This window comes from Chionomys nivalis, chromosome 22 (genome assembly GCF_950005125.1).
Source record: "Chionomys nivalis chromosome 22, mChiNiv1.1, whole genome shotgun sequence".
Classification (NCBI taxonomy): domain Eukaryota; kingdom Metazoa; phylum Chordata; class Mammalia; order Rodentia; family Cricetidae; genus Chionomys; species Chionomys nivalis.
Window position 1 is genome coordinate 35,466,781 of NC_080107.1, and position 27,514 is coordinate 35,494,294.

The window sequence follows — 27,514 nt, forward strand, 5'->3', positions numbered from 1 at the left end:
TTCTGAGGGTGGGATTTGGAATAGGTCCTGAGATGGAGATTCCCAACAGTTCTTGTCTCCAGGACTTGAGTTTCTTCCATGGCTTCCCTCAATAATGTACTGCAAATTATAAGCCAAATAAACCCTTTACTTCCTAAGTTGGTTTTGGTCAGTGTTTTTTTACAAAAAAAAAAAAAAAAAAAAAAAAAAAAAACTAGGGCAGAGGTAAAAATGCTTTAGAAGTATATGTTTGCATTATTATTTATTTACTGTGTATGAAAGAAAAACAGGCTTTTGTGAGTCTAGGCACTTTTTATTTTTCTAACTTTATGACTTGTCTTGATTTTTAAGACACTATCCCTCTAACCAGGCCTGGAGGCACATGCCTTTAATCGCAGCACTTGGGAAGCAGAGGAATACAGACCTCTGAGTTCAAGGATAGTTTTGTATACAGAGTGAGATTCAGAACAGACAAAGCTATATAGAAAATCACTGTATTGATAAACAAACAAAGAGAAAGAAGAGAGAGAAAACAAAATAAGAACATAAAGTCTTGATCCAGACATCAGTTTTCAAAATTATATACATGAAATTCTATAAAGCATTTGCAATAGCCATAAATCCATAACTCTTAAACTTATGATTTCCAGAAGATTAATTTGTTAAGTTCCCACTATGTTTTGCCCATCATCCTGGCCACTTCTTTAGACAACTGCACATCTCTGAACAGAAAGATACAAGGCCTGTGTATGATTAATCTTTGTTGGATGCTTCCTGTGGTTCTAACATTTTCTCCACAATAGCCAGCATTTCCCAGCTCCTCCATTGACCAATGCTTCTGAGATGCTCTGCTCCTATTCTCCAAATGGCTGTTCATGCTCCTCCATACTTCTTTATGCTTACAATACAAGCAGTGACTAATGTGGACTTAGTCATAGGCTACACAAATAGGTAAAGCTTTTCAGTAGGTACTGTGCTCTTATCCTTCTCCTTATGACAATTGTTTGCAGTTTGACCTCTCAAACTAAAGGAGAATATCTGACCTTAAGGTAACAGAGTAGTGACAGGCCCTCAAACCATCTGTTATGGATTTTATGGAATAAACAAGATTAAGAACGTTTGACCCACTGTAATATTTTGAGCCTTTCTTAAAAAGTTGTACGGTTATTCACAACTATTTAAATTATTTTATCACAAATCTGATTTTATCTTTATATAAAGAAAATTACTTTGAAATTCATCCCATATTTTTCCTAAATGAACTCTAAATATTACATGACTGCCTGAAACCAAATCTAAGTCTTACACTGAAACATGTGATCAAATTTATAAGTACCATATACTATTATTGAGTGAAAAAATGCAAGTCTAATCTGAATGCAATTTAATCTGTATTCACTTCAACTCTATTAGAATACCCTATTGGCCATTTACCCAGCGCGCGCCTTCCTATTAAGAAATGCTTAAATTTTATCTTTCAATCTGTGAGCATGTGTGTGTGTTGGAACAATTTGTCTGTCTGTCTTCCTTCCTGCCTATAGCTACATATCTATATATCTATATCTATATGGAGTATGATGCTGGAGAGCAAACACATGGCCTTGTAGACATTAGGTTCCTGTGCTGGCTGGTTTTATGTCAACCTGATTCAGTCTTCTGAGAGGAGGGAATCTCAACTGAAAAAAAAAATGTTCCATAAGATTGGGTTATATGCAAACATGTAAGGCATCTACTTAATTAGTGATTGATCAGGGAAGGACAAGCCCATTATGGGTAGGTTCATCTCTGGGCTGGTGGTTTTGGGTTTTATAAGAAAGCTGACTGAGCAAGCCCTGAGGAACAAGCCAATAAGCAGCATTTCTTCAAGGACTGTGTCTCAGCTCCTGCCTTCAGGTTCCTTTTTCTGTTTGACTTCTTGGCCTGGCCTCCTTCAATGAGAACCTATGATTTAGAAGTATAAACCAAATAAACCTTTTTCTTCCCAAGTTGATTTTTAGGTCATGGTGTTTCATTGCAGCAACAGAAACCCTAAGCCAGTTCCTCTTCTACCCCTAAACTGTATGCTGTTAGCTCCCAAATACCTTGGTACTTTTATTTCTTTTGTAGCATTGCCATTTATTAAGTCTAAAAATTCTGAGTAGACACATATATTATCAGATCTTTTCAGGAAAAAATGAATTTTACATCTTTGAATATGTAGCATAAAGCCTCTGCCCAACTAATAATATATCCCAGTAAATTAATGCCAAGTCATGTGATGATGGTGATGTAGGTACTGTTGATGAACTGGGTAAGCATGGCAGGGTATTGTGTTACTTCTCCGACACTATCTAATGTATGAGAAAGGAAAACATTAAAATTTACCAGCATTTGTACATTAAAGGCTGTGTGCTTATATCTGGTAGTAATAAATTTATTGATAGTTATACTTGGAGAAAGAAGAAAATGAAATGTGAGAAAGGAAAGATCCAAGATCTAAGATAACACTGGGTGCAAGACGCATCAGGGTTTTGTAAAAAGCTAAGGGACGAAAGTACCAATGAGAATGACCCAGAACGACTGTTATTTTAACTGCAGTCACTAGCCATCAATTCTAGGAAACATTCCTAATTCGTTCATGTTAATTTTTTTTAGGTAGAACTATAAATTAGGAGTAAATATAGCAAGAAAAATCAATATCCACTGAATTCATTAGCACCTTAGGAGAGATTGGCAAACCCAATATTAAAAACATTAAAAGCAAAATAGCAAATTTTATAAATGCAAACAACTCCAGAACCCATGTCAAAAGAAGCATGAAGGAAGTTTTACTATCCAGAAGTGGAAGCAGCCCTGTGGCCTGTCAGTTTTAAAAGCAGTACATCAGTTCTGCAATACAGATATCTAGTACATAAAGACATGGTGCATCATATCAGGATAGGGAGTTAAGAAGAATGACATTTAATTTCAATATTAAGTCACTATCAAGTTTCTCCCTGTTTGGACTGATGATAAAGCTGAAATTCTAGTCATTAGCTGTTGTTTTGATGCAGCATAGCCTCTCAAGCTCACGGGCTGGAACATTTGTGCACCATATTTGATGTGATAAGGCCTGCAGTCATAAACACAAACAGAATTCTTAACTCTTTTCAGAACAGACTGTGTGCACCTACAATGGAGTCAAGCCTGCCAAAGCAATGTGCTCAAGCTGAACAAGTAAAGTTGGAAGAAATGCTTGCTCTAGCTTTGCTCCTGAGCAGCGTGGCTCAGGGTGCTGATGCTAATGCCGTATACTCCGTTAGCTCTTCGGTTCATGGTCTGACCATTCATTCTTGATTTCCAAACATTTTCCTTTGCAGATCAGCAGTTGTGTGATCCTGGTGAATTTCTCTGCCATGACCACGTGACTTGTGTCTCTCAGAGCTGGCTGTGCGATGGGGACCCTGACTGCCCTGACGAGTCCGATGAGTCTTTAGCCACCTGTGAGTAGAAAGGCTCTTTGCTTTTGGATTTGCTTCCATGAGAAATCAAATGCCAGTTGCTTCCACAGATCACTGCTGTTCTAGCTGGTTCTATTTATATTTCCTTTAAAGCATAACCTGACTGATCTGAAATCTTTTGTTTCTGTTTTCTTCGGAATTGAGTGTGTGAATGGGAGACAAAGCCCAGTTGTAGAGTTTGAAGTAACTTACTGCAACTGTGCTGACAGTGGGAAACTTACTTGCTTAGCAACACAGAAACTTGATCCTGCTTGTCACGTGTACCTTGAGATGCAGGAAAGTATAGAAGATGGATCATTAAGGAAATTCACCTCTAGCTTTCACATCACTTACATTAATTTTTATAGCTCTGCAGATTACTGAACATAATTTCTTTAGAACCTAATCTTATCAGTGATTAGATAACCTTATCAGTGAGGGTCTTAATCTTTATAAAAGGAGATTGGGACACCCTTGATGTCTGGGGGTTCTAAGCCCAGTTGAAGCATTGTTACATGAAATCCTCTGAGGATTTTACCACACTGGACATGTCAGTATACCAAAACTGTGACTAATGATATGATCGCTGCTGAATGACACATAGTTTTATAAATGCTCATCTGTTCCTCAGTGTGTGAACCAGACACTAATTTCGATATCAATATTTTTAGAACTTACACCATCAGTCTGTGGTCTTTGTGTGTCCAGATTTGCCGCTATATCAATATTATCCCTAAGACAATCACACAGGTCTTTCTGTAAAGGCAAAGTGAAGAAAAAAAAAACATATTACAGTTGATTGATAATGTGGTGATAAAACCATAAAAGGCAAACCAATGGTTTTAACTATGCTCTCACTCATGTTGTAAATAGAACTAATGCATTAGTTATTAAAATCTTGCCAGTAAAAATGAAATCAGTGCTTTTTAATAATCATTGTGTTTGCAAGTCCTATTAAAGTTTTTCAGCGTAGATGAAAGTGATTGTGTATATGCGAGTTGCCCATCCTTACTTTAAACCCATCTTCACAGGGAGAGGTTATAGGTATTTAATAAATTTCTCATTTTTACCAATTTTACATATAATTATAAAATTTTTCATGGAGGTCCTTGTAATCCTGGGTGCGATTGATTAAAGATAAGAAAATAAGAATGCTATAATGAATTAAAAGTTCTGCTAATCCTTACAAATGTATCATTTGTTAGTAGAAATGAATAAAGTTCTCACCTATGATACAACACATATGAACCTTAAAATATCACATAAATGGGAAGACAGTAGCCATAAAGGAACATTCATTGTATAACACCATTCATTGAAGGACCCCATATAGACATTTCTAATTTGGATTTCTTAATCTAGACTTTTACAGTTAACACAGTGCTTCTCAATGTGTTTTGTGAAGTTCCTATGAGTTATCCCTAATCTCCCTAACATAATTTTACAATACTATAACTCCATGAATGTGAGCATTCAGTGTGAAAGATCAACACTCAGGATGGAAAGCTGTGAAGACTGATTCCTTATGCATACAGAGACATGCTATTGTCTGTGATTAGATAATAAAGCACAAAATTTAAATGAAACTATAAGATGCAATGTGTTTGCCCACATATCTACTTAGCTTTTACAAGGAGAAGAATGAGTGAGGATTTATGATGAAATATGAAATCTCTGAAGTGAAAAATTCCAACAGAAATCAGATACTGCTGAATAAAAGTAAGCTATTAGCCTGATAACTGAAATGCTTTAAAAACAAATGCACAGAGGACAAAAAAGAAGTTAAATGAAATCAAGATATAAAGGGAGTTTAAATGAACCCATGATTTGATTCATTCCTCTCTTTGGTTTCTTTGGGAATATTTTCTCATATCCATTTGGATGGAGTTAAATATCTTGATCATCTACTAACTTCAAAAGCCTGCCTGAGTTCAACTTGCCACTTGGTGGACTTCATTTTGGAAAGACTTGCCTAATATTTGGGAATGTTAAATATTTTTAACATTTTTTGTGAGATACGAGAACAAATTCTTCACCATGGAGATGAAATTCTTTCTGTGTGTAACTTGAAATGTGTCTTCAAGTATCTAAACAATGATTAGAAGCACCTTTAGTTCCTATGAGGTGAGGAGAATGGGAAATCAGGAGACTCTCCAGCTTTGTACTCACGGCTTTCAACTCACTGTTGTTAATTGTAGCATGCAGCTAGGATGAACGTAAACATGGGAAAGGTTTCTTTGTGAAATGCAAGCTTGGCACCATCTGTGGCGAGGAAGTTGTTCTGAAAGGCACATTCTTTGGAGATATTCAAATCTTAATTCCTTCCCAGAATTATTCTGCTTAATGCTTAATGAGTCTCCCTTTCCAACAATCAACTCCAGCTGGTGTGTGATACTTTCTGGGGAGCTGAAGTTATCATAAATAACCTCATTTCTTTTTTCAGCCAGGAAAGTATTAACTCTGCTACTTGTCCTTCATTCCTACTGCTTTAGTAACATTCAAAAAATCCCTTAAAGAGTTCTTTGACTATAGACCAGAGTTTGTTTATATTGCCATCTTAGTGTGCAAAGTAGCAGAGTACAAAAATGGCCTTAGTGAATGTAGATTTTGCAACCTGGATAGTTGTGACAATTTGTGCATTGACTTTGTTTGGTTCTTGTGTAGGGTAAGTAAGGCTTTTAAAAGTGTAAAGGATTCCAATAGTCACTGCTTACATTTTAGAGGCTTCCTGGGTCTCCACCGTGTATTATCCTTTCTAATGTTTGTATGTTTGTTTGTTTAAATTATCTGCCAGCTTTCCCTGTGGAAAAAAATTACAGTTAAAAATAATCAAAAAGAAAAGAAGGATAAAGTAGGTGAAAAATCACATTTTGTTAGCAAGTTACGTTTTGCCCTATAAATGTCAAACTATGATTTCTGGAACATGCTGGATCCACAGTTGTGCTTGCAGGTCTGTGTATGCTTAGGTACTGTGGTGATCTGGGGATAGCTCACACACACGAGGCAAGTAAATATTGCATAGACTTGTGTGTGAAAGCGTGAACCCAGCCTGAAGCAACATCGCATGGTCTGCAAATTCTGCATTCCTTCTATATACACAAGCTTTTTGCCAAGGCTGAATCTGAGTACATGCTATAAAATTGGTGGTTTACCTAGCAGCTTACTTTTTACAAGTAAAATATATATTACAAAGATGGACAAATAGGGGCAACATTAAATTAATCTGATCATTCCAGGATGGACTGGGTTTCGTGATTTTGTGTTCTGCCATGCTTGGCTTGCGGTTGTCAGTCTTACCTTCACGGGCTGGCTGCTCCATCTTCTCTAACTGACAGTTGCATTCCAGACACAAACAAGAGAAAAAGGAAAGAAAACAGGCAAATGCCTGTTCACTCACTCTGTTGGAAGAAGAGCTTCTTTTGGAATGAAACGTGATAGGTTTCTGCCCAGAACTTCTGTGCTTGAACTGATCATATGGGTCATGGGGCAACAAATATTCTCAGCAAAGGCTATTTTCTGGGTGAGATGTGAAGTAGAGGTAATTGTCTCAGTTCTTTTTTCTCTTGATTTGATAAAATACCTACACAAAAGCCATTTCCTTTCTCCCATATATGCAGTCCAGAATATCAGTCAGGGACTGGTGCCAACTACTCTTCGTAGATCTTCCCCTCTCAATAACCATAATCAAGATAATTCCCCCAAAGACTTTATCTGGTTTAATTAAAAGCACTTGCTACTCATGAAAAGGGCACAGGTTCTGTTCTCAGCATCACACAAAAACTTGCAAACATCACATCTTTAACTGCAGTTCCGGAGCATCTGACACCCTTCTCTGGTCTTTGTGACCATCACATACATGACCGATTAGCATACATGCAAGCAAACCCTCATATATTCATATATATATATACACATATATGTAAGTATATGTATATGTATGTATATGGTAATCTCCACAGCTGTGTTCAGAGGCCCATCTTCCCGCTGATTCTCAATTCTGTCAAATTACAACCCTAAATGCCGTAGTAGTAATAAAGGTAAAAGGAAAGAAGTTGAGTGACAAAGCCCGCTGGTCGCATGTCCCACGGTATACTTTGCTTCCCCTCTGCCCACTTTCTCCCTATGAGACGGTATTACTATATTGATAGTGGTTGCAGGCCCAGCTCAAAATCCCAGTTATTTATAAATGCCTTTGCTGTTCTGCATGTAATATATTTTACTTCTTAGAAATGAGAATAAATGCCTCAAATTCAAGTGCTGCATATTAACTATCAAGGTCTCTTCTCCACCTTGCACCCCACCTGTTTTCCTGGTTCCAAGAACACTGTGGGCCACTTTTCCTTGAAAGCCTTTGATAGGACATGACTTCCCCATCTGGCACACTCTTTTGTGTCGACCTCAAATATAATTGAAAAAATAAGCTTTATAGTTAGGGATGTGTCCGGGAAGAGGCATAACCTATTAATAAAGTCATCTTAGTTGAGTTTGGAACAGTTTTTAACTAGATTTGTGACACTCTTATATTTGGAAAACTTTGATGTAGAAATTTTCCTGGTATAGGTACCTTTTTGAGCTATTGCTCAACAAGACACTATGCAGACTATTTATTCAGAATTAAATATAATGTTATAAGTATATTCATGTAAAACATCACTAATTGATGCTAAAGTCAAGCAGTGCATATCTTGTTATCTGGTTTTATGAAAGTCAGGACACCGATATTTTGATCTTTCTTATAGCCATCCACATAGGCTGAGTAGTAAAGGCACAGCTTGTGTTTCTTTGAAAATGCCCCCTTTCCTCAAAAAAGACTGAGGTGAAGAAAGAATCAGTTCCTAAGAAGACCCCTCAAGCCACCTAATTGTAAAGTGTAACATCATTAGAGGACCATGGAATGTCATCTCAGTAAAACTGTTTCATGTGGCTTCAGGAGTGATCTTATCTAATTGAACAATGTAGTAAAAATAACAAGTCTCCCGGGTCCTAGGAACAGAAGCACTTCTGAAAGATGAAAATGTCTGTTCGTCATTGAGTTAGATGTGACTCGGCATGAAGTGACCATCATTTCTATTGTATTTCTGTTGTTGTGGGATTTAACTTTCTTTAGATAGTGAGATGTTAATCAAATTCTTATATTCATGAATGGACTTTCTCCTGTGGAATAACATAGAAACCCTTTTGATAATTTCCTTCTAACTTCCTCTGATGCTGGTTAGAGGAATAAAACGATGGGATTCATGTGGGCCGTTATTAGCAAACACATACTGCCCTTTAAAATGAATGGCAGAATAAGGCACTGAAAATAGGCTACAAGAACACTAATACGGATAAAAGTGTGGTTCGTGTTCCTAAGTAATCGTGATTTAGAGGTCACTTTGCCATGAGCTCATCTATGGGAGGCGCAGAGCTAAGCTTTCCGTTAGGTAGAGATGCAGAAATGATCTTACAGATTAAAGAGAAAGCAGATGAGACCCAAGAGGACAGTTTATGTCTCTTTCAATTCTTTCTGTTTTGTTCATTTTATTCAGAAGCTCCTCTGCTTAGCAGTGGAAAGGCCAAAAGCATTGACCCCTCTTTAATAATAAAAAAACACCCACTAAAGAGTTTGATATGAAGGGGTGATGGGAAGGTGAGAAAGTACTGTGAATTAAAGGGGCCTGTCTAATATCAGTTCATTTCCCTAGCACAGTGGGCACCAGGGTGAGATTTCTCCTCTGTATCACTGTGAGATAACAGTGTCTCTGAACATGTCATTGCAACTCTAAGAAAGGTCAATTGGAGGCAGAGGTGACAGTACTGAGTGTCCTACAAGCTCACAAGGCAGATTCAGTTCCAGAATGTCCCCAAAGCTCACCGTTTGCTGCTCTTGGGTCCTCTGATCCAAGATTGCTGGTCCCAGAATCCAAAAGATTAGCTGTCCTTAGCCAGAACCAAAACTTCAAGAATGAAACTCTGCTATGTGAAAAGAAAATGGAGGAATAAAGCACACGCTTTCTAGAGACTCTGTTGCGCAAATCTTCTTGGCTTAAGGGATGATATACTGTAAACACAAGCCTTGGCAGGCTCTTCAGGGACAAATCTGAGGCTGAGCTAGGAGACTTCCTGGAAACATGTGAATCCATCACTTACCCCCAACTAATCCTGCATTTTGCGTTGGGGACGAAGGCGTCTTACTTTTTGTGGATGAGTACATTTAATCCTTGAAGATCTTCTATTCCTTATAGTCAGAGCAAAAAAAAAAAAAAAATCATTGACTTTCACTCAAAAGTACTTCTAAAACAACACACGTTTCTAAATGTGTCACTATAGGATATTGTGTGCTAAGAGCATATTTCTAATGATGATTCCATTCTCCTTTTCCACTCACTATTTCTTCCACCCCCAAACTTAGTAATAAGACACAAACTTGGGGCCCAGTCATTACGGTAAGGGTATTGCCAGCCTGCTAATTGATATATTGGCTCCTTTCAGATCTATGCAATGAAACTGACTTTTAACTGAATGTTTTACCTTAAAAACTTTCTAACATTAGCTTTCCTGATTGAGAGATGGCAGAACTTATTCACAAAAGAAAAAAATGGGCATAATACCTTATGAAAATAATGTTAAATTTGTATCGATATATGAAAATTTATGCCATTTTATAACATTTGAGGCTAATAGTTGCTTTATGGTTAAAAAGAAGATTCAATAATCTACCTTTTTATCCTGTCATTCTTATATGCCCCAATTTATTTTAAGAAAGATATGCCTGAAAGTAACCTCTTTTGCTTAGTTGTTTTTCCCCTGACCATGACCAATAATAACTTGCAACCAAACCCCTAAATGATGTCAAACATATATAATCCACCAAATGACCAAAAACTCCCAACCCCACCTCTTGGGAATATGGGTGTCATGTTTATAAAATTACTTCTGCAAAAGCATCCTTAAGGGACTCTGAGAAATTTGAGATAATGGTCAATCAAATCCAGAGGGAGCTAGCTTTATCATTTGTTGTCCAGACTCTGTGTGAAGGGAAAGTGCAGTCTTGACTGGAACAGTCTTTGAGGCAGGACCATCTTACCTAGCTGCTTTGACATTTTTCTGGATACAGTTTTAGGAAACTGCAACGAGAAATTTTGAGAGATTGGATCACCTAGGCTACTTGTCTTCTTCATAGGAATCTGATCCTTTTGTTCCTAAATCACACAAACTTTTAAAGGTAATGTACGTATCTGCATTAACACGGGTCTGGAATATGTTGTATGTACAATTCTGCTAAAGGTGATTTTATTTTTTAATGTTTCCAAGGTAAAAACCATCTGTAAACTTGATAATTCCATTTTGTCTGTGCAACAAAACTGTAATATACATCCCATTCATGCCATATGAAAGAATGATATGTAATAAATGCCATAAGGATTCAGTAGTCTTATGATGTCTCATTCACTCTCAGACCTGTTCCCAAAGAAGAGGAATTATCATATATGTAACCTGTCTTATAGATTTTCTTGATTTATTCCTTCATGTCTACAGCCAATATTTTCAAGAAGTCTCCCCTGGTCAAATCTGATCTTTATTAATTTTGAAGGAATCTGTATCATTTGTTTCCTGGGGAAACAAAGGCATAAACCCTCCACCCCTGCCAATACAACACATTTCCTGACTTTCATATTGAAGTTAAAATATCCTCATAATATATAGGCTAGTTTAATTCAACACTTTTCATAATCTAATGTTTCTTAGCAGCCGTTGTTTTTGCTCATTAGAAATTAAAAATTTAAAGTTAATAGTACTATACAGGATCCAGACACCCTGTGCATTTCCCATCCTATGTAGCTTACCCCTTTTATATTACTTAACTCTCTTTAAAGACTTCATTTTATTGTTACAGCTATTTATTTTTTTCAATGGCTGTCTGTAGATAGAGGCTGTTTGTTCAATCCCAGCCACCCAGACCTGAAATAATCACACAGAAACTGTATTCATTAAAACACTGTTTGGCCAATCACTTAGGAATCTTGCTAGCTCTTATATCTTAAATTAACCCAGTTCCACTATTTCATAATTTACCGGCAAGTTTTTGGGAGGCTCTGGCAGGCATCTTTCTCCTCCAGTGGCTACATGGTATCTCCACGTCTCTGCCTTCTTTTTTCCTTTATCTCTCCTTGGAATTTCTGCCTTGCTCCATTCTGCACTGAAATAGGGCCCAAGCAGTTTCTTTATTCATTAACCAATAAATGCAACACATATACAGAAGAACTTCCCACATCAGTTCTTAAACCCATTTTCTTTTCTTTCTTCGGGACCAAATGCATTTGCAAGCATATTACACTAGTTAAGAGGTTATTTTTTGATATAGACCTGGCTATCTGCATGCCTTCTCTGGCTGTGTGAACCAAGGCTTAGTGGGCCAGGCTACCCACCAGGCAGCTCTGCTCAGGAAATGGCACTGCTGGCTGGCTCTGCCCATAAAGGATGGGTCCGGCAAGCTACTCCACTGGTTCAGGGCTGCAACTGCTATTTGCCTTTCTGTGAGAGACTAGTCTCAGTCCGTGGGCACTTCCTGAGAGTTGTGTTTATCTGCCGCAGCTCTGGAAAGTTGATTGGCCCACATTATGGCAGACTTTTCTACCTAGTACCAAGTAGTATTAAGTTTGTTCCCAGCTAGCTTTTGTAACTTAAATTAACCAATCTATATTAATCTACATTCTACCATGTGGCTTATTACCTCTCCTCCATACTGTACTTCCAACTTACTCCCTGTCACACTGGCAAATTCCATGCCTCAGATTCCTCCAAGAGTTCCTATCTCTATCCAGAAGTCCTATCTATCTACTCCCGTCTAGGTATCGACCATTTGGTTCTTCATTAAACCAATCAAAATGTATTTTGGCAAAGACACAGCTTCACAGTATACAAAACATTATTTGACAATAGTGGGTGAAAGTGGATCCCTTTAAATTCCATGTTGGAATAGAAGATGTTCCTAAAGCCCACCATCTCAGAAATGGTTTTTCCTGATTTAAAGAGCTAATTAGGTTACAACGAGGTCAGTGGCATGCTGATGAGAAGAAGAATCTTCCAGTTCAGGAGAGCTTATGAAAGAGATGACAACACTGCTCATACTTTACAATAATCTGCTGCCATCTATACAGATTATTATTTAAATCTGAGCAGAGGGTTTGTTTAACCAAAAGAGTAACACACAATCCCATAATAAAAAGGAGCATTATTTTTTCTACATGGGTTTTTTTGGAATTATGTTACATTTTCTTTTAAATGTGTACATAATAGACACTTACATTATTTGATTTCCATAACATGCTGTACAATTTCATTTAAATAGGAAATAAAATACCAAATTCTTTTATTATAATAACTAAATATAATTAATGAAACTAGAAACCCATCATTCGGTAGCTATTTAATGAGGGTCAATTGTGCTGAAGGTTCCTATGAGACATAGGCCTTCTGAATACATAAAAGCAGTAATGAGTATAAACCCATGCTGTTAGGCCATTTCTCATTTTGTTTATCCATATGAACTGTTGTTTCTTCTGCACAGAACATTTTCCTGATGTCAAGACAGAGAGCTAATATAGTTATTAATGTTAATTGTGAAAATTATTGGATGCTGGAATATGGAACCATGTTAGAAAACATGGACAGAGTTAGAAAACACTGTCCTTTGCAAATGTTTTGCAAATGACAACATCATTATTAGAATTCGGACAATGTAGGTAATTTGCATTTTCATCACCACAAAAGACTAGTTAGCATCCATAGCAACTACCTTGAAAATGCCATTTGATCTCAGTGATGTTAAGAAAAACAAGAGCTAACATATGTGAGGTGTACGAACAAAGTGAATTGAGACCAAAACCTCTGCAAAGCAATATGCTCCTCAGTTCTCCTGCACTTTGCAAAATTCAATATCCTCATGATTTGAAGGTGATTGTGAATTGTTACTCAAATGATGAAACCAATTGACCCTGACAGACTCCATATATCTCACCTTAAGTTTGCTCAAATGTGAATTTATAATCTTGAAAAGAGACAGTGTCTTCCAAGAGGATTTGGGGAAAAATTACTGCTTTTATAGCAAGCTCAAACATCTGCCACACACGATAGATACACTAGATTGCTTTTTACATGAAAAAAAAAGATATTTGTGATAAAGATGATGATGATGATAACAGAAGTATTTCTTTTTTATCTAGGCATCCAACTAGATAAATAAGTATAGATGTTATGGTCAGGAATATGGCATCTATTTATTGCATACAGCCTGTTTTTGCAACTCTTCCCACCACCATTTTGAACACAAGTTCTTTTTTCATTTGTATGAAAGTGTGATAAGATCTACCATGACCTTGTCAGTGACACTAGTCATCATCCTCCTTCATGGAAGATAAAGAAAAACAGTAGGAAAATCAGTCTCTGGAGATGTTGAATCAACTGGTTGAATACTTTGCTATGGAACTGAGTGTTCCACACCAGGCAGAGATGTCCAAACTGAAAATCGCGACTCTCAGTGGAGACCACACTCCTATTCAGGCTTCTGTCACATTGAGTTAACTCTGCAAGCTTTTCATATTTACAAATTTGGCAGAATACTGTATCCAGTTACATGTAAATGCAAACGGATGGAGTGCTGTTGAAACAAATCTTGTGCTGATGTAAGAAATAAGATAATATGAAGCTTTTAGAAAATTAAGATGAAAGTCATCTAGGAGCAGCAAGAGGAAGGAGGATCTTAATTACTTTTTTAAAAATAATTACCTTATTTATTTTAACAAACCAATTACACTTTCCCTTCCCTTTTCTCCTCCCACTCATGCCCACTTCCCTTCAACCATCCCTCCCTCCATCCACTCCTCCTCTGTCTCCATTTGGAAGGGGTAAGGTCTCTCATGGGAGTCAGCAAAGCATGGAAGATCAGGTTGAGGCAGAACCAAGCTTTTTCTAATCAGAAGATTTGCTTATAATTATGCATATGTGACAAGGATAGCACAGTATGTTATGATACTTAATATCATTGTATGTGTGTATAAAAATCAATGTCTGTGTATTGTTTAAATTTGTTTTTATCCTGGAAAATTTTGTTTTCTCCATTTATAGTGAATGAAAGCTTGGTTGGGTATAGTAGTCTGGGCTTGCAACCATGGTCTCTCAGTTTCTGCAGTACATCTATCCAGGACTTTCTGGCTTTCATGGTTTCCATAGAGAAGTCAGGTGTAAGTCTGATAGGTTTACCTTTATAAGTAACTTGAACTTTTTCCTTAGCAGCTCTTAATATTCTTTCTTTATTCTGTATGTTTTGTGTTTTGATTATTATATGGCGAGGAGATTTTTTTTTTATCCAGTCTATTTGGTGTTCTATATGCTTCTTGGACCTTCAAAAGAATATCTTTCTTAAGGTTGGGCAAGTTTTCTTCTATAATTTTATTAAATATATTTTCTGGACCATTGAGCTGTACTTCTCCTTCTTCTATCCCTATTATTCTTAGGTTTGGTCTTTTTATTGTGTCCCAGATTTCCTGAATGTTTTGTGATGAGAATTTGTTGGTTTTGCTGTTTTCTTTGATCAGTGTGTTTATTTTCTCTATGGTATCTTCAGTGTCTCAGATTCTTTCTTCTATCTCTTGTAATCTGTTGGTAGTACTTGCCTCAGTAGCTCTGTGGCTGAGCCCTGGACTTCCATGACGGCTTCTGTTTGTAAAAGCTCAATTCCATTTTGGAATCCAGGCCAATGTCAAGATTTAAGTAGATTAGGAAGCAGCCTACTTACAATACTGACTACAGTTCTCATCCCAAAGAAGGTGATAAAGAATGCAACAACCACCCGCCACGCCGCCCTCAGAACAGCTCCAGCAACTGCGCCGCCTGGCTTTTCGTTTCCCTTGTTCTCTCCGGGCCGTGGGGGCTCCGCACCGAGGCTGTTAGGCATGTCGGATTCTGGAAGTTACAGTCAGTCTGGGGGTGAGCAGCAAAGTTATTCTTCCTATGGAAATCAAGGCAGTCAAGGCTATGGACAAATATCACATAGCTATTCTGGCTATGGGCAAACGACTGATTCTTCGTACGGACAAAACTATGGTGGTTATTCCAGTTATGGACAAAATCAATCAGGTTATTCGCAGTCCTATGGTAGTTACGAGAATCAAAAGCAGAGCTCATATGGCCAGCAATCATATAATAACCAGGGACAACAACAAAGCACAGAAACATCAGGAGGCCAAGGTGGAAGAGCACCTTCATATGGCCAGTCTGACTATGGTCAGCAAGATTCTTATGGTCAGCAGTCAAGCTATGATCAGCATCAAGGCTCATTTGATGAGCAGTCAAATTATCAGCAAATCAAAGCCAGCAGTCTTACCATTCACAAAGGGAAAACTACAGCCACCACACACAAGATGACCGCCGTGATGTGAGTAGGTATGGAGAAGATACTAGAGGATATGGCGGGTCACAGGGAGGAGGTAGAGGGTGTGGGGGATATGACAAGGATGGAAGAGGTCCTATGACAGGATCAAGTGGTGGTGACCGCGGTGGCTTCAAAAATTTTGGTGGTCACAGGAATTATGGATCCAGACCAGATGCTGATTCAGAGTCTGATAATTCAGATAACAGCACAATCTTTGTGCAAGGACTTGGGGAGGGTGTCGCTACAGATCGAGTGGGAGAGTTCTTTAAGGAAATAGAAATTGGCAAGACTAACAAAAAGACTGAAAAACCAATGATAAATCTTTATCCAGACAAAGACACGGGAAAGCCAAAAGGGGAAGCAACAGTATCATTTGATGACCCTCCATCTGCTAAGGCGGCCATTGACTGGTTTGATGGAAAAGAATTCCATGGAAACATCATAAAAGTGTCGTTTGCCACCAGAAGGCCTGAATTCATGAGAGGTGGTGGAAGTGGAGGTGGGCGACGAGGCCGTGGAGGTTTTCAGGGTCGAGGTGGAGACCCCAAGAATGGGGGCTGGGTTTGTCCTAATCCGTCATGTGGAAATATGAACTTTGCTCGAAGGAATTCCTGCAATCAGTGCAATGAGCCTAGACCAGAGGACTTTCGTCAGTCAGGGGGAGATTTCCGGGGGAGAGGCTACGGTGGAGAAAGGGGCTACAGAGGTCGTGGGGGCAGAGGTGGAGACCGAGGTGGCTACGGTGAAGACAGAAGTGGGGGTGGTTATAGTGGAGATAGAAGTGGGGGTGGTTATGGTGGAGACAGAAGTGGGGGTGGCTATGGTAGGGACAGAGGGGGTGGCTATGGTGGAGATAGAGGAGGTGGCTATGGAGGAGATAGAGGAGGTGGCTATGGAGGAGACCGAGGTGGTTATGGTGGAGACCGACAGGGTGGCTATGGAGGAGATTGAGGAGGCTATGGAGGAGATCGAGGAGGCTACGGGGGTGATCGAGGCGGCTATGGAGGTGATCGAGGAGGATATGGAGGAGACCGAAGCGGGGGAGGCTATGGAGGAGACCGTGGTGGTGGTGGTGGTGGCAGCAGTGGCGCCTACGGTGGAGACAGAAGTGGAGGCTATGGTGGAGACCGAAATGGTGGTGGCTATGGAGGAGACGGAGGTGGGGGTTATGGAGGAGACCGAGGTGGGGGTTATGGAGGAGACCGAGGTGGCTATGGCATCAAAATGGGAGGAAGAAACGACTACAGAAATGATCAGCGCAACCGACCATACTGATGACTATTTTGAATATTCCTTTGTCTCTGACATGATCCATAGTGGAACTGTCAGAGTTTGCCTGATGCTTTCTTCATGGCCTCTTGTGTAGTGAAATTGACATTTGGGTTTTTATTTGGGTGGGAGGGCTGAGGACAGTTTTCCTTTTAGAAATGTCCATTGAAATTTTCCTTTTTAGTTTTCCACCTTCTCTTTCCCAACCCTTAAAGTAAAGTGCGTTGTAAAATATTGCCAAAATGCAAAGTGTTTTGTAATACTGCAATAAAAGCTGCTTGTTTTTTGTGGGAAAAAAAAAGAATGCAACAACCAGATGGCTTTTAATTAGACTCAGTAGAATATCTAAAATACATACTTTTATGATATTTTTGTTATGTAATTTCTGCATTATCCATACCTTGTTCTAATCATACATGTCTTTCTAATTTCTTTTGTCTTTGCTTTTTGATTACATGTGGCCTGTTATTAACTATTCCAGTGGGTCTGGTGTTAAGCATGGCACATGTGTATAGGTCAGAGAACATCTTTTGAAAGCTTGTGCTAGATTTTCTGTATTGTTCTAGAGGCAGAGTCTCTCTTCCTGATGGCTTTTGTTTATTTTTGCCATTGTATACAAGAAGCTAGCTATACAGATATCTTCTGCGTGATTCCCTGTCTCTCCTTCCTATTTCTCCTTAGAGTGCTAGGCTTCCAAATACATGCTACTACATAAACTTTTTACATGCCATGAATTGATCAAACACAGATGGACAGGCCTATAAAAATGGATGTGTTTCTCTGGTAGTTATTTTAGTTTCTTTTATTCTAGCACCTGATAATCACACACTAAATTTCAGTTAGTTTTACTTTATAAGTATTTTATTTGCTCTTTTTTTTTTCAGCTTTTGCTTCCTTCAGATAGACTCATGGCATAATACATAAAACAAAGCTACTAAATCAACAGGTTTAATGATAGTCTAAGTGAATTGCAATTAGAATAAACTGACAAATTAATTCCATTTATACATAGAGAAAAAGATAAAATGTCCCAAACCTTAAAGAGCTACATTAAATTATAGCTTAATTACAGCATGTAATAATAAGTCAAATATAAATAATACAATGTGTCTTAAAATAAGTGACTTTAAAATCTCTAATATTGAAGAACAGATTTTTAGCAAATTATTCACATATTTTTAACAAAACCAATTAGACATTGTGAAAGGTTTGATTTATTTTTCATAATTAAAAAGTGGGTAAAGTTGAATGTTTGGCAGGATTAACTTTTATATAAAATAATTCTAGTAATTGAATGGTTTTGAATTATAAATTTTTATCTGATATCTATTTCCTGGAGAATTGTGATGCTGCCTCTTTTGTGCCTTGGTTAGGCATAGAAATGCTTCAAGTGTAACAGGCCTAGTCTTGAGAACAACACAAAACCTACGCAGGGTATTTAGGTAGTAGTTTTAAAGAGAAAACCAACAAACAAACCAGCAAAGCCTACCCATTTCTTCCAGCACAAAATGTGTTAAAGTTGACGGTGTTTGTCTGTTCCGTGACTCACGAGCGCATCCCTGCTTGAGCACAGATGGTATTTTTGAGAGAAGAGGGGATCATTCTTTTATAAGAAGCAAAGTTGTGATTTAAAACAAGTGTTTTGGGATTCTTATAAAACAGCAGTGTGAAGCTATTTTAATTACCAAAAAAGATAGTTGACTATGGACAACGGAAAAATATATGCATTACCCAGACTCTAAACGTGTAAAAATGAAGCAAAAATGCATCTTTGGTAGCCAGCACTGGAGTCAGCCTAAACATAGCTAAGTCTTCTTTAACAAGGCAACTATTAAATATTTAAAATTGCAAGGCATGTAACTGGTCTTTTAAAACCTCAAAAAAAGCTTCTTTTAACTTGTTCATGAAATAGTATAGAAGAACAGAATCTTAAACATATACTTTCAAAAATGACTTTGCTTAATCTTTAGAACAAATAAAATCCTTCTCATAAGCGATTTATTTCTCCTTTTCTTGTACATAATGACATAATAAGATCTATATTTGTTCAATACAATGCAACTTTAATATTTGATTTCTGTGACCCAAGGTCTTATATCATTTTTGTTTGTGTCCTATACAATAGGTCATTTAGAAGGAGAGGTAACATGCCCAATTATATAATATCTGGGTAATAAAACTGTTATTTCTACTGGAAACCACAGTCTCCACAGACCAGGGAAGCTTGTTAGCAAATTAGGAAGGGAGCTAAGTCAGTCTGCTGATATTAGCCAGTGTTTCTGCCACAGGCCCTATTATACTCCACAACAAGAAACTCTTTTAATTAAAAGCCAAGCTCTCCACTAAAGCTAATCATAGATAATTGTTCCTGATAAGAAAATAAATGCAGAGCACACAGATGTCTCCCCTGTAATAGTGACTACATCGTGTGAAAGGGGAAAATATGTACTTATACCATTTTTTTCAATACCATTGAAGAGAGTGTGACCATTCAATATCAACAGTGTGAAACTGAAATCAAATGGTCCTGTCTCAATATTTAGGTTCGATATTTTTATTTTTGGTTTCTTTTTATTCTATGCTATTTTCTGGCTGCCTGACTAAATGAATAACAGAGCATGCCTTATACTTCACTTATGATATCCAGACATTTTTAAAATCTAAACTGGGTGAGTACAAATAATAAAAATGAAAGTTTTGAGGGGCTGCAATCTTTTAAAACTTGGCAGTTGGCACTGGTACCTGGGAAGATAGCAAAATGAATGGGACACGAACGTATTTAGCATGGAGAACTTCATCAGAAGGCAATGGCCAAATACATCAAACGACTGGATTAAGATCTGCTTTCTATTTACACAAATCTGTGTACTTTGTAGGAAAAGATCAGAAAGCATGAATATCGATCACGAGCTAGCTAGATGACCTTTCGTTAAGTGGATGTAACCATCTCTGAGCATAATATAATTGATTCCTGCAGCTCCGTGGAGGAGAGAAAAGACTGCTTTCTGGCTCTGCACTTTGGATGCAGGCTGCATCTGCTCTGTGTGTCTTTTCTCACTGGTTCCCATGACACGGTCTGTTCATCACTCTGAAATCACTCATGCAGCGCAGAAAACGAACTTCCACCTCGATGCTAATTTGGAATTTTTATTCTGATAATGCCCCAAAATTAAAGTGAAGTTGTAAGAATGACTACAAGCACTGGGAAAAACTAAGCTTTGGTTTGTGTTTATTTGGTTCAAAACCATCCTGTCAAGAAAGAAAAACATTTGGCTTCTAATTTGCTTTATATGATAAAATTTAACATGATGAGACTATTGGGTTCTAGAATGTATCAGATATTTTTATACAGGTTTCCAGATTGCATATGAAATAAAAAACCAGAGTATTAAGAATAGGAACAGAGATGGGAAATGACTTTCAACATTGTTGCAACTATTATTTTTGTGAATTGTCTGCACCCAGATAACTAAGCAATACTGTCTTCTGATACACGTCTACATTATTTACTCTATTTTCAAAATTTGCGGGGGTCTTTGGGGATAGAGCTTTCTCATTTGGGTGACTTTCTTAGAAGGTTTTACATTTGTGTTTGCCTAAAACACATTGTGTCTTCTGACATTGGGAATTTTTCCCATATTTAAAAATTACTTAAGTACAAACAATATTGCTGACAGAAATTAAAGTTTCATTAAAATTAAGAGATAAAAAAATAAGAGATAACTGTAAAACAGTAATGAGTTAGTTTTATTAACAATTTTATATAAGATGCAAGGTTTTAAAACTTTATTTCAAGTTCCATCAATTCTTCTCATCATTAAACTCCATCATAATGCATAAACCATCGTTATTCTTTTCCTGGAACTCGGTTTGTGAAACACTCCTTCCCGCTAGCGAGAAAGGCAGTTATAAAGAGGAATGTAAGATGTTTCTCCTGGACTTTTGATTTCTTAAATGTTTATAGTCAAAAAACATTTTCCTCCTTTGGATTAGTGATGGCATTATGTAAATCTCATAGCCCCCTGAGTATTGTTTTCGAGCTGAGTGAAACCACTTCTCTTGCTTGCCACCTACCTCCCTATTCAGGTTTGCGTCTGCACCAGTCCCTATGGAGAAACTCTAGAATTCCCAGCCTGCATTAGAACACAGCTTGAATTTATGACTCTGGAGTGTAACTGAGATTAGACAAATTATATACACGATAATTAATTCTTTGGGGAAATTAAAAAAAAACTTAAATACAAATAAAATCTAAGAATGTGTGTTGTCGTTTTAATTCTATTCATTAACAGAATACATTTACTTTAATTAAATAACTGAACCTCTACCGGGGATCTTTTCTTGGTAATTCTGCACATTAAAACGTATATGAAAGTGAATGCTAGGATTATCTCCAGAGACAGGCTACACATCGATAACAGTAAAGCAATGATTCTGTGTGTCCAAGCTATTTACACTTGGAAAATGAATCTGAAAGAGCAGTAGGGGAACGTTGCTAATGTGGAAATCTACTAAGATTCAACTATTTCTTTATTCCTAACTTGAATTATTTAATGAATTTTAGCCATTTCAGCTTCAAGGACTACAGCGCTTGAAGCTAGAATGTAGCTTATCAATGCCGATTAAGTCATTCATAAAAGGGAAAATGAAGGACATTCTCAGCCTTTTTCATTTCCTCCAAATAAAATGCACCTCGTTGAGGCAAATCAGAGAAAGGCTGCACATCTTTTAAAATTCAAAAATTATTAGACCAGCTAAATCGCAAAATCAGCCCAAGTTTCCTTGGCTTTGCTCACTTTATCAATCCCACATCAGGAGCAATCTCGCCTTTATTCTCCTCCTGCTGTCATCTAATAATCAAAAGGACACATACATTTCTACAGCCCAGCACTCAGACATTCACAGAAAAGTGGTTTGCATCTTACATCAATTGTGAGAGAAAGCAGGTTTTATTATTTTTTGGGGGGGAGGGGGATTCTGATTTAGATAGAGCTAGATTTATCAGGACCCTGTAGTTTCTCCCAGGCTAACATCTGCATCTGCAACTGTTAGACAGAACTAGATCTTCTTGATATGTGTGAGGCACCAAGGTTTGTGCATTCCTCTTTCTTGACGAATAGAGGCATTCTCTTGTTGTAGTTGATGGCATTGTTATTATTTAATAAGCAAGATTTACTGAACTGTAGCTAAATTTAAGAAAGTTATGAATTTTTTTGAAGCAATGGGATTAAAAAAAAGAGATTATAAAGTTCCCCTTGGAGTACTGAACACATTAGACTATGAAACGAATAACTATCTTGATTAACTCTTCACCGGGGTTGAATATTCATTTTTGAAGAATAAAAACACAATTAGAAGTTGTTATTAAATAGGCCTAAAATCCAGGTTGTGATTTTAGTTTCTAATACTGTCACTTAAATCAAAATATATAGTGACATAACACAAGAATATTACTGTAATTCCAGATGTGAAAAAGTACCATGTATAACCCTATCACAAAAAAGTAATAGGATTATTTTAAAAAAAAAAAAAAAACTCAGGTTACCCCACAACCATGCACTGATGTTCAGAACTTACCACTTCTATGGTTCCCATGCAATAAATTCTGACTGTATGTGTGTAGTACAAATCCTAACTAATTATGAACGCAAAGAGGCACTGGTTTTAGCTTCTTTGTAGTTTTATAGTGGGAGACATCATGTAAATATCAGAGTTAGGCATATTATATTGTAGAGTATTTGTCAAATACAAGTTTATTTCTATCTCAGAGATCAGGTTTTTATGGCCTGCCATGAAGAACTAGCCATATAACATGTCTTTTATAATGAGATTTAGAAGAAAATTCTGTGTCTTCAAATGTGTTTAAGAGTACACAATGAAAGTTTTATTAAACTTGATCCTTGGTGTCATGGAACTTCTGAGCTGGACCAAAGAAAGCATGCATGCATAGTGTGTTACCAAGCAATTTAGGTTGTTCTTTTATCCTTATGATTTATTTTATCGTTTCTTAATGTATTTCTGTGTGGGTCTGGGTAAATGTACATGTGTGTGTGTGTTTGTGTGTGTGTGTGTGTGTCTGTGTGTTCCTGCAGAAGTCAGAACAGGGTATTGAATTCCCTGGAGCTAAAGCTACAGGTTTTGAACCTGTAACTTTTTGAGTTTGGGAACCAACTCCAGTCTTCTGAGAGAACAGCAAGCTCTCTTAAGGCCCAACTCATCTCCCTAGCACCGCATTTAGGTTCTCAGTTCCACTAATAAAATAATTTTAAAACTCAAAAAATATTTCATTAAACAAGTGACTAAAATAGTAGCTGTAAATAAACTTACCAAAGAGTAAGACCAGGTGTGTGGAGGGAAGAAATGGTACTGTATTGTTATTGGAAATCAGTAGCTTAATTGTAAGAAGCATTTAGAAATACAAAAGTAACAGGGAGCACATCATTTAAAAGAACAGAGGCTATTGTTTGGACTCCAGTTCATCGAGGCATAGTTTATGTCCACAAAAATAAGTGTTTTTCTGTTTTGTTGTTTGCTTGTTTTGATTTCATTATTGGTATTGTTTGGTATACAATTAAATTTGACTGATATGTCATTTTGTGTAGCTTTGTCAATCAAAATTTAGAACACTTTAATTATATGCTTCATTCGTTTTTCTACTCCAGTTAATCTCCTTCCTTCTTCAACGTCTAAAAGTGAACAGACATATTTTTAAAGACTTGGATTTGAGTAAGAGTCATAAGCAAACTCATAAATAATTGATAAATCTAAAAAATATTTTCTTATATTGCCACAGAATTTCCCATGCCCATAACTAGTCCATCAGAGTTCATCAATTTTTAAAAGACTTATTTATTTTTATTTTATTTGTGTAAGTGGTTGCCTGATCCTCCACCCCAGGGGAGGATGTTGAATCATCAAGAAGTGAAGTAACGGGATGTTGTATGTTGACATGTGGGTACTTGTAATCAAACTAGAGTCCTCTGCAAGAGCATCCAGTGCCCCTAAGGCTGCATGCAACCATCCTCCCACCTTTCCTTCCTCTCGTTTTGTATTATCAAAACAGTTGACAATCTTCTCTGTGAACAAAAATACCCAAATCACCAACAATACATTAGTCAATCGAATCCCACAATGGAAATTGAGAAACACGCCCCAGTGATGTTGCTCTGAGAGTACTGAATCGTTTTGGTGTTGTGGATGGGGTAATTTACTGCACCAAGAGACAGAAGCTGAAAATCTATGGGGTGATTGAACAGATTCGACAAAGCAGAGGCACTTAACAAATCATCGGTGACACTTCAGAAAGCTGAGATCTAGGCAGGGCTCCGAGAACTCTGTTCCCACGATGTTTACTTCTGCATTTCATCCTTGAAATGCCAGCATCCATGGTTTTGGGTGCGTCTTCTCTTGATTTCTGAGAACTTCTTTTTCTCTTCACCTTTACCCTTAAACCTGAGTTAAACCCCCAAGTGAACATCACAAAAATGGAAGTTAAGAAATGCACTTAATCTAGACATGAAAGATGACATTGTTAAAAGATGACACAGATCATGATGCTTCGGTGTGAAAAATCTAACATTTTACTCCAAGAGGAAGACAAAAATCTCTGTCCTCATCCCATTCCCAGCAAATTGATGTTCCGAGTCACACCAAAAACACAAGAAAACTCTAAGAAAATGTAGGTTTGGAAGAAAGAATCATTTTTTTTTATTTTAAGAAAATATCACGTTCTTCACAGAAAGTCACCCGAGAAATTATGAAAAACTTTCAAAGAGCAAAATCCCAGCAGGCTTCATTATTGCTGTTGCTTTTTCCTGCTTCAAAACAACTGTAGCAGAAGCTACATAGGCAAATAGTTTAGACAAAGAGAAAACTCGGTTACAATCCAGTGGTTCAATAGATCTGGAAGGTTTTTTTTGTCTTTGGGTTTGTTTCCTTTCCTTATCGGTGTGGCCGCCAGGATAAGTCACACCTGCAAGGCATTCAGTTCTCTAGGACGTTTTACTTCTTGCCCATTTCCTTTGTCTTGTAGAAGAAATGAAAATTAAATATAACAACTACAAATTTTATTCCAACTTAAGTAAAAGTTAGAATTAAAGCCAAAATTAAGATTCGGCTTTAAGTATTTATCACTTATTTAAATTACTTTGTTTCATGCTTCTGTGAAAGTCTTATTTGGCAGTTCTATACTGAAGAAATACCAGCATACCTTTTATGTTTATCGCCGGAAAGATTGAGCACCCAGCTCAATTTAGCATACATGATTTGGGTGTTTCCAAATGATTAATGTCTGACTTAATTTTCAACTATCTGTTATGCTTGTGAATTGAATCCACCTCAGTTTGTCCTCATTCGTCCTGCAGATTTTAGTTCCAAAGCACTATTTCATATAACAGCATTGAAGAGTAGAAATAGCCTTTTCATGTGTAAGGAATTTGTATTTGCCCCATTCCCATAGACAAACTTGGTGCATATGGTATATGGACATGTCAATGTGAAGACTAGAATAGAAACTAGCCAAAAAGTCCAGGTTAATTTGAGCTCTAGCTCACATAAATAAAAACAGCAAAGGCCAATTGGTTGTTTAAGGAAATAATGTTCAATCAGGCAATGTTGGTACATGCCTTTGAACCCAGCACTCAGGAGGCAGAGGCAGCCAGACCTCTATGAGACTGAGGCCAACCTGGTCTACTGAGTGAGTTCTAGGACAGACTCCAAAGTTACACAGCAGAACCCTATCACGAATCCTCCCACAAAAAGAAAACAATATTTTTCTGGTTTGGATATTTTGACATCTTCTCCGTATTTTTACCATTACTCTAATTAACTTGTTCTCCATCTCAGTAGTTTGGGTAATTCTTTCTGCATCTTGTAACATAGTTATATGGACCATATTTTGACAAATAATATTTTGTTAATCCTTTGAAAGCTTTATAGATTTATTCAATATATTATGATCTATATTCATCCCATTCCTTCTCCTAACTCCTCCCAGATCCTTTTAGCCATCTCTCTAGATACCATCCTGCAAACTACATGTCTTCCTCTTCCTCTTCATGATTTCCTCTTCTTCATCCTCCTTTTCTTTGTCTTCTTCAAAATATTACCCATTCAATCTCCTTGGAGCTGTATCAGACATGGTATCCCTAACAGCTTACTCTTACATTCATCACGTCTCCTCTATGATTGTCCTTAGTTTTTCAGTTCAGGGTGTCATACAAATGAGTACACTATGGACACTTATTCTCTGCACTGTTACAACTTGTGAGTTTCTGCATTAACCACTACCTACTGTGCTGTAAAATCTCTCTGATGATATTTGAAACCTGAAATATTGTATGGTTATAGAGATAAAATTTAGAGGGCAGTTTTATTCTTTATCCATTTAGCAAATTAATTGTAGATGGCTCATTTCTGGAACCTATGAGATCCCTAGTTATGGATTTTTGGACAAATTTACAGTATAAAATATGTATTTCATCCTATGTAAAGACCACTAAATTCAGTCAGAAAGTGACTTTTTATCTCATAACATTAATGGTGTTATGGCTTTCATGAACATATTTTGCTGGTCTGCCATTATTATAGCCTCCTGGAGTCATATGCTATCCTATTCCTCAACAGCCTGCATAACACTTTCTGGTCAATATCAATTTTGTTTCTCCATGTCCTGTGACCAAAACATGTGGTATCTTCAGCAATACATTATGATGTATGCCAAAATATTCAATAATTTGTCAAATATATGTCAAATAAACAATATGCATGATGTCTTAGCATTAAGCTCTAGTTAACAACCAAGAATAATTGCAGTAGCTTGCATTATTGGGGAGGAATCACCAGGACATGTGTGATCAACACCATGTGGAAATATATCCCAAATGTGAAAATGGGCTTTTTTATTTGGTAACTTTATGGCTTCAGTAAGGGGCATGATCTCCTGAACAGAGTAACTTCAGTTCATCTATTTGTATGGTACAGATTTATATATGATGCTTATAAAGTAGCTTCCCACGCAGTGTTTTCAAACATCCTTAATGTTGTTATCCCTTCCCTCACTTGTCCTATGTCCAAACCTCCAAATGCACCTAATTTAACCTTCCTTCCCCCCCCCATCTCTTTTCTCCTTTGCACCACCTATATTCTATTATTCCCTAAATCTTTCTCAACCTCCCGTCCAATGACACTTTTCTAGTTCTTTGTGTCTATAGGTGCGCCAAAGTAATCAAATCTCGAGATTTGATAAAGAATCTGTACATGAGGGAGAACATGATGAATTTGCCCTTCTGAGTCTGGGCCTGAAATATACATTATTATCGAGTTTCTCTTTGAAAATTTATAATTTCACTTTACAGATGAATAGAATTTTTTTGCACATCTGCAACACAATTCCATT

At 37.2% G+C, this 27,514-nt stretch overlaps 2 protein-coding genes across 7 annotated transcripts in view; both read left to right on the forward strand.

Annotated features, from left to right (window-relative positions):
• Lrp1b (LDL receptor related protein 1B) overlaps positions 1–27,514 on the forward strand; it is a 1,777,797-nt gene that overhangs the window by 315,879 nt on the left and 1,434,404 nt on the right. For all 6 annotated transcript variants that reach the window (XR_009056008.1, XM_057755646.1, XM_057755649.1 and 3 more), the window contains exon 2: positions 3,318–3,440. Coding sequence is in view for 5 of the 6 variants with exons in the window: in XM_057755646.1 (XP_057611629.1) it covers positions 3,318–3,440 (123 nt within the window). In the remaining variant the exon portion in view is untranslated. The remainder of the gene's footprint in view (positions 1–3,317; positions 3,441–27,514) is intronic.
• Positions 15,308–17,168, forward strand: LOC130864841 (TATA-binding protein-associated factor 2N-like). Its single transcript, XM_057755653.1, is given in 2 exon segments — positions 15,308–15,779; positions 15,782–17,168. Coding segments are annotated over 2 exon segments (1,752 nt in total). The 5' UTR covers positions 15,308–15,370; the 3' UTR covers positions 17,125–17,168.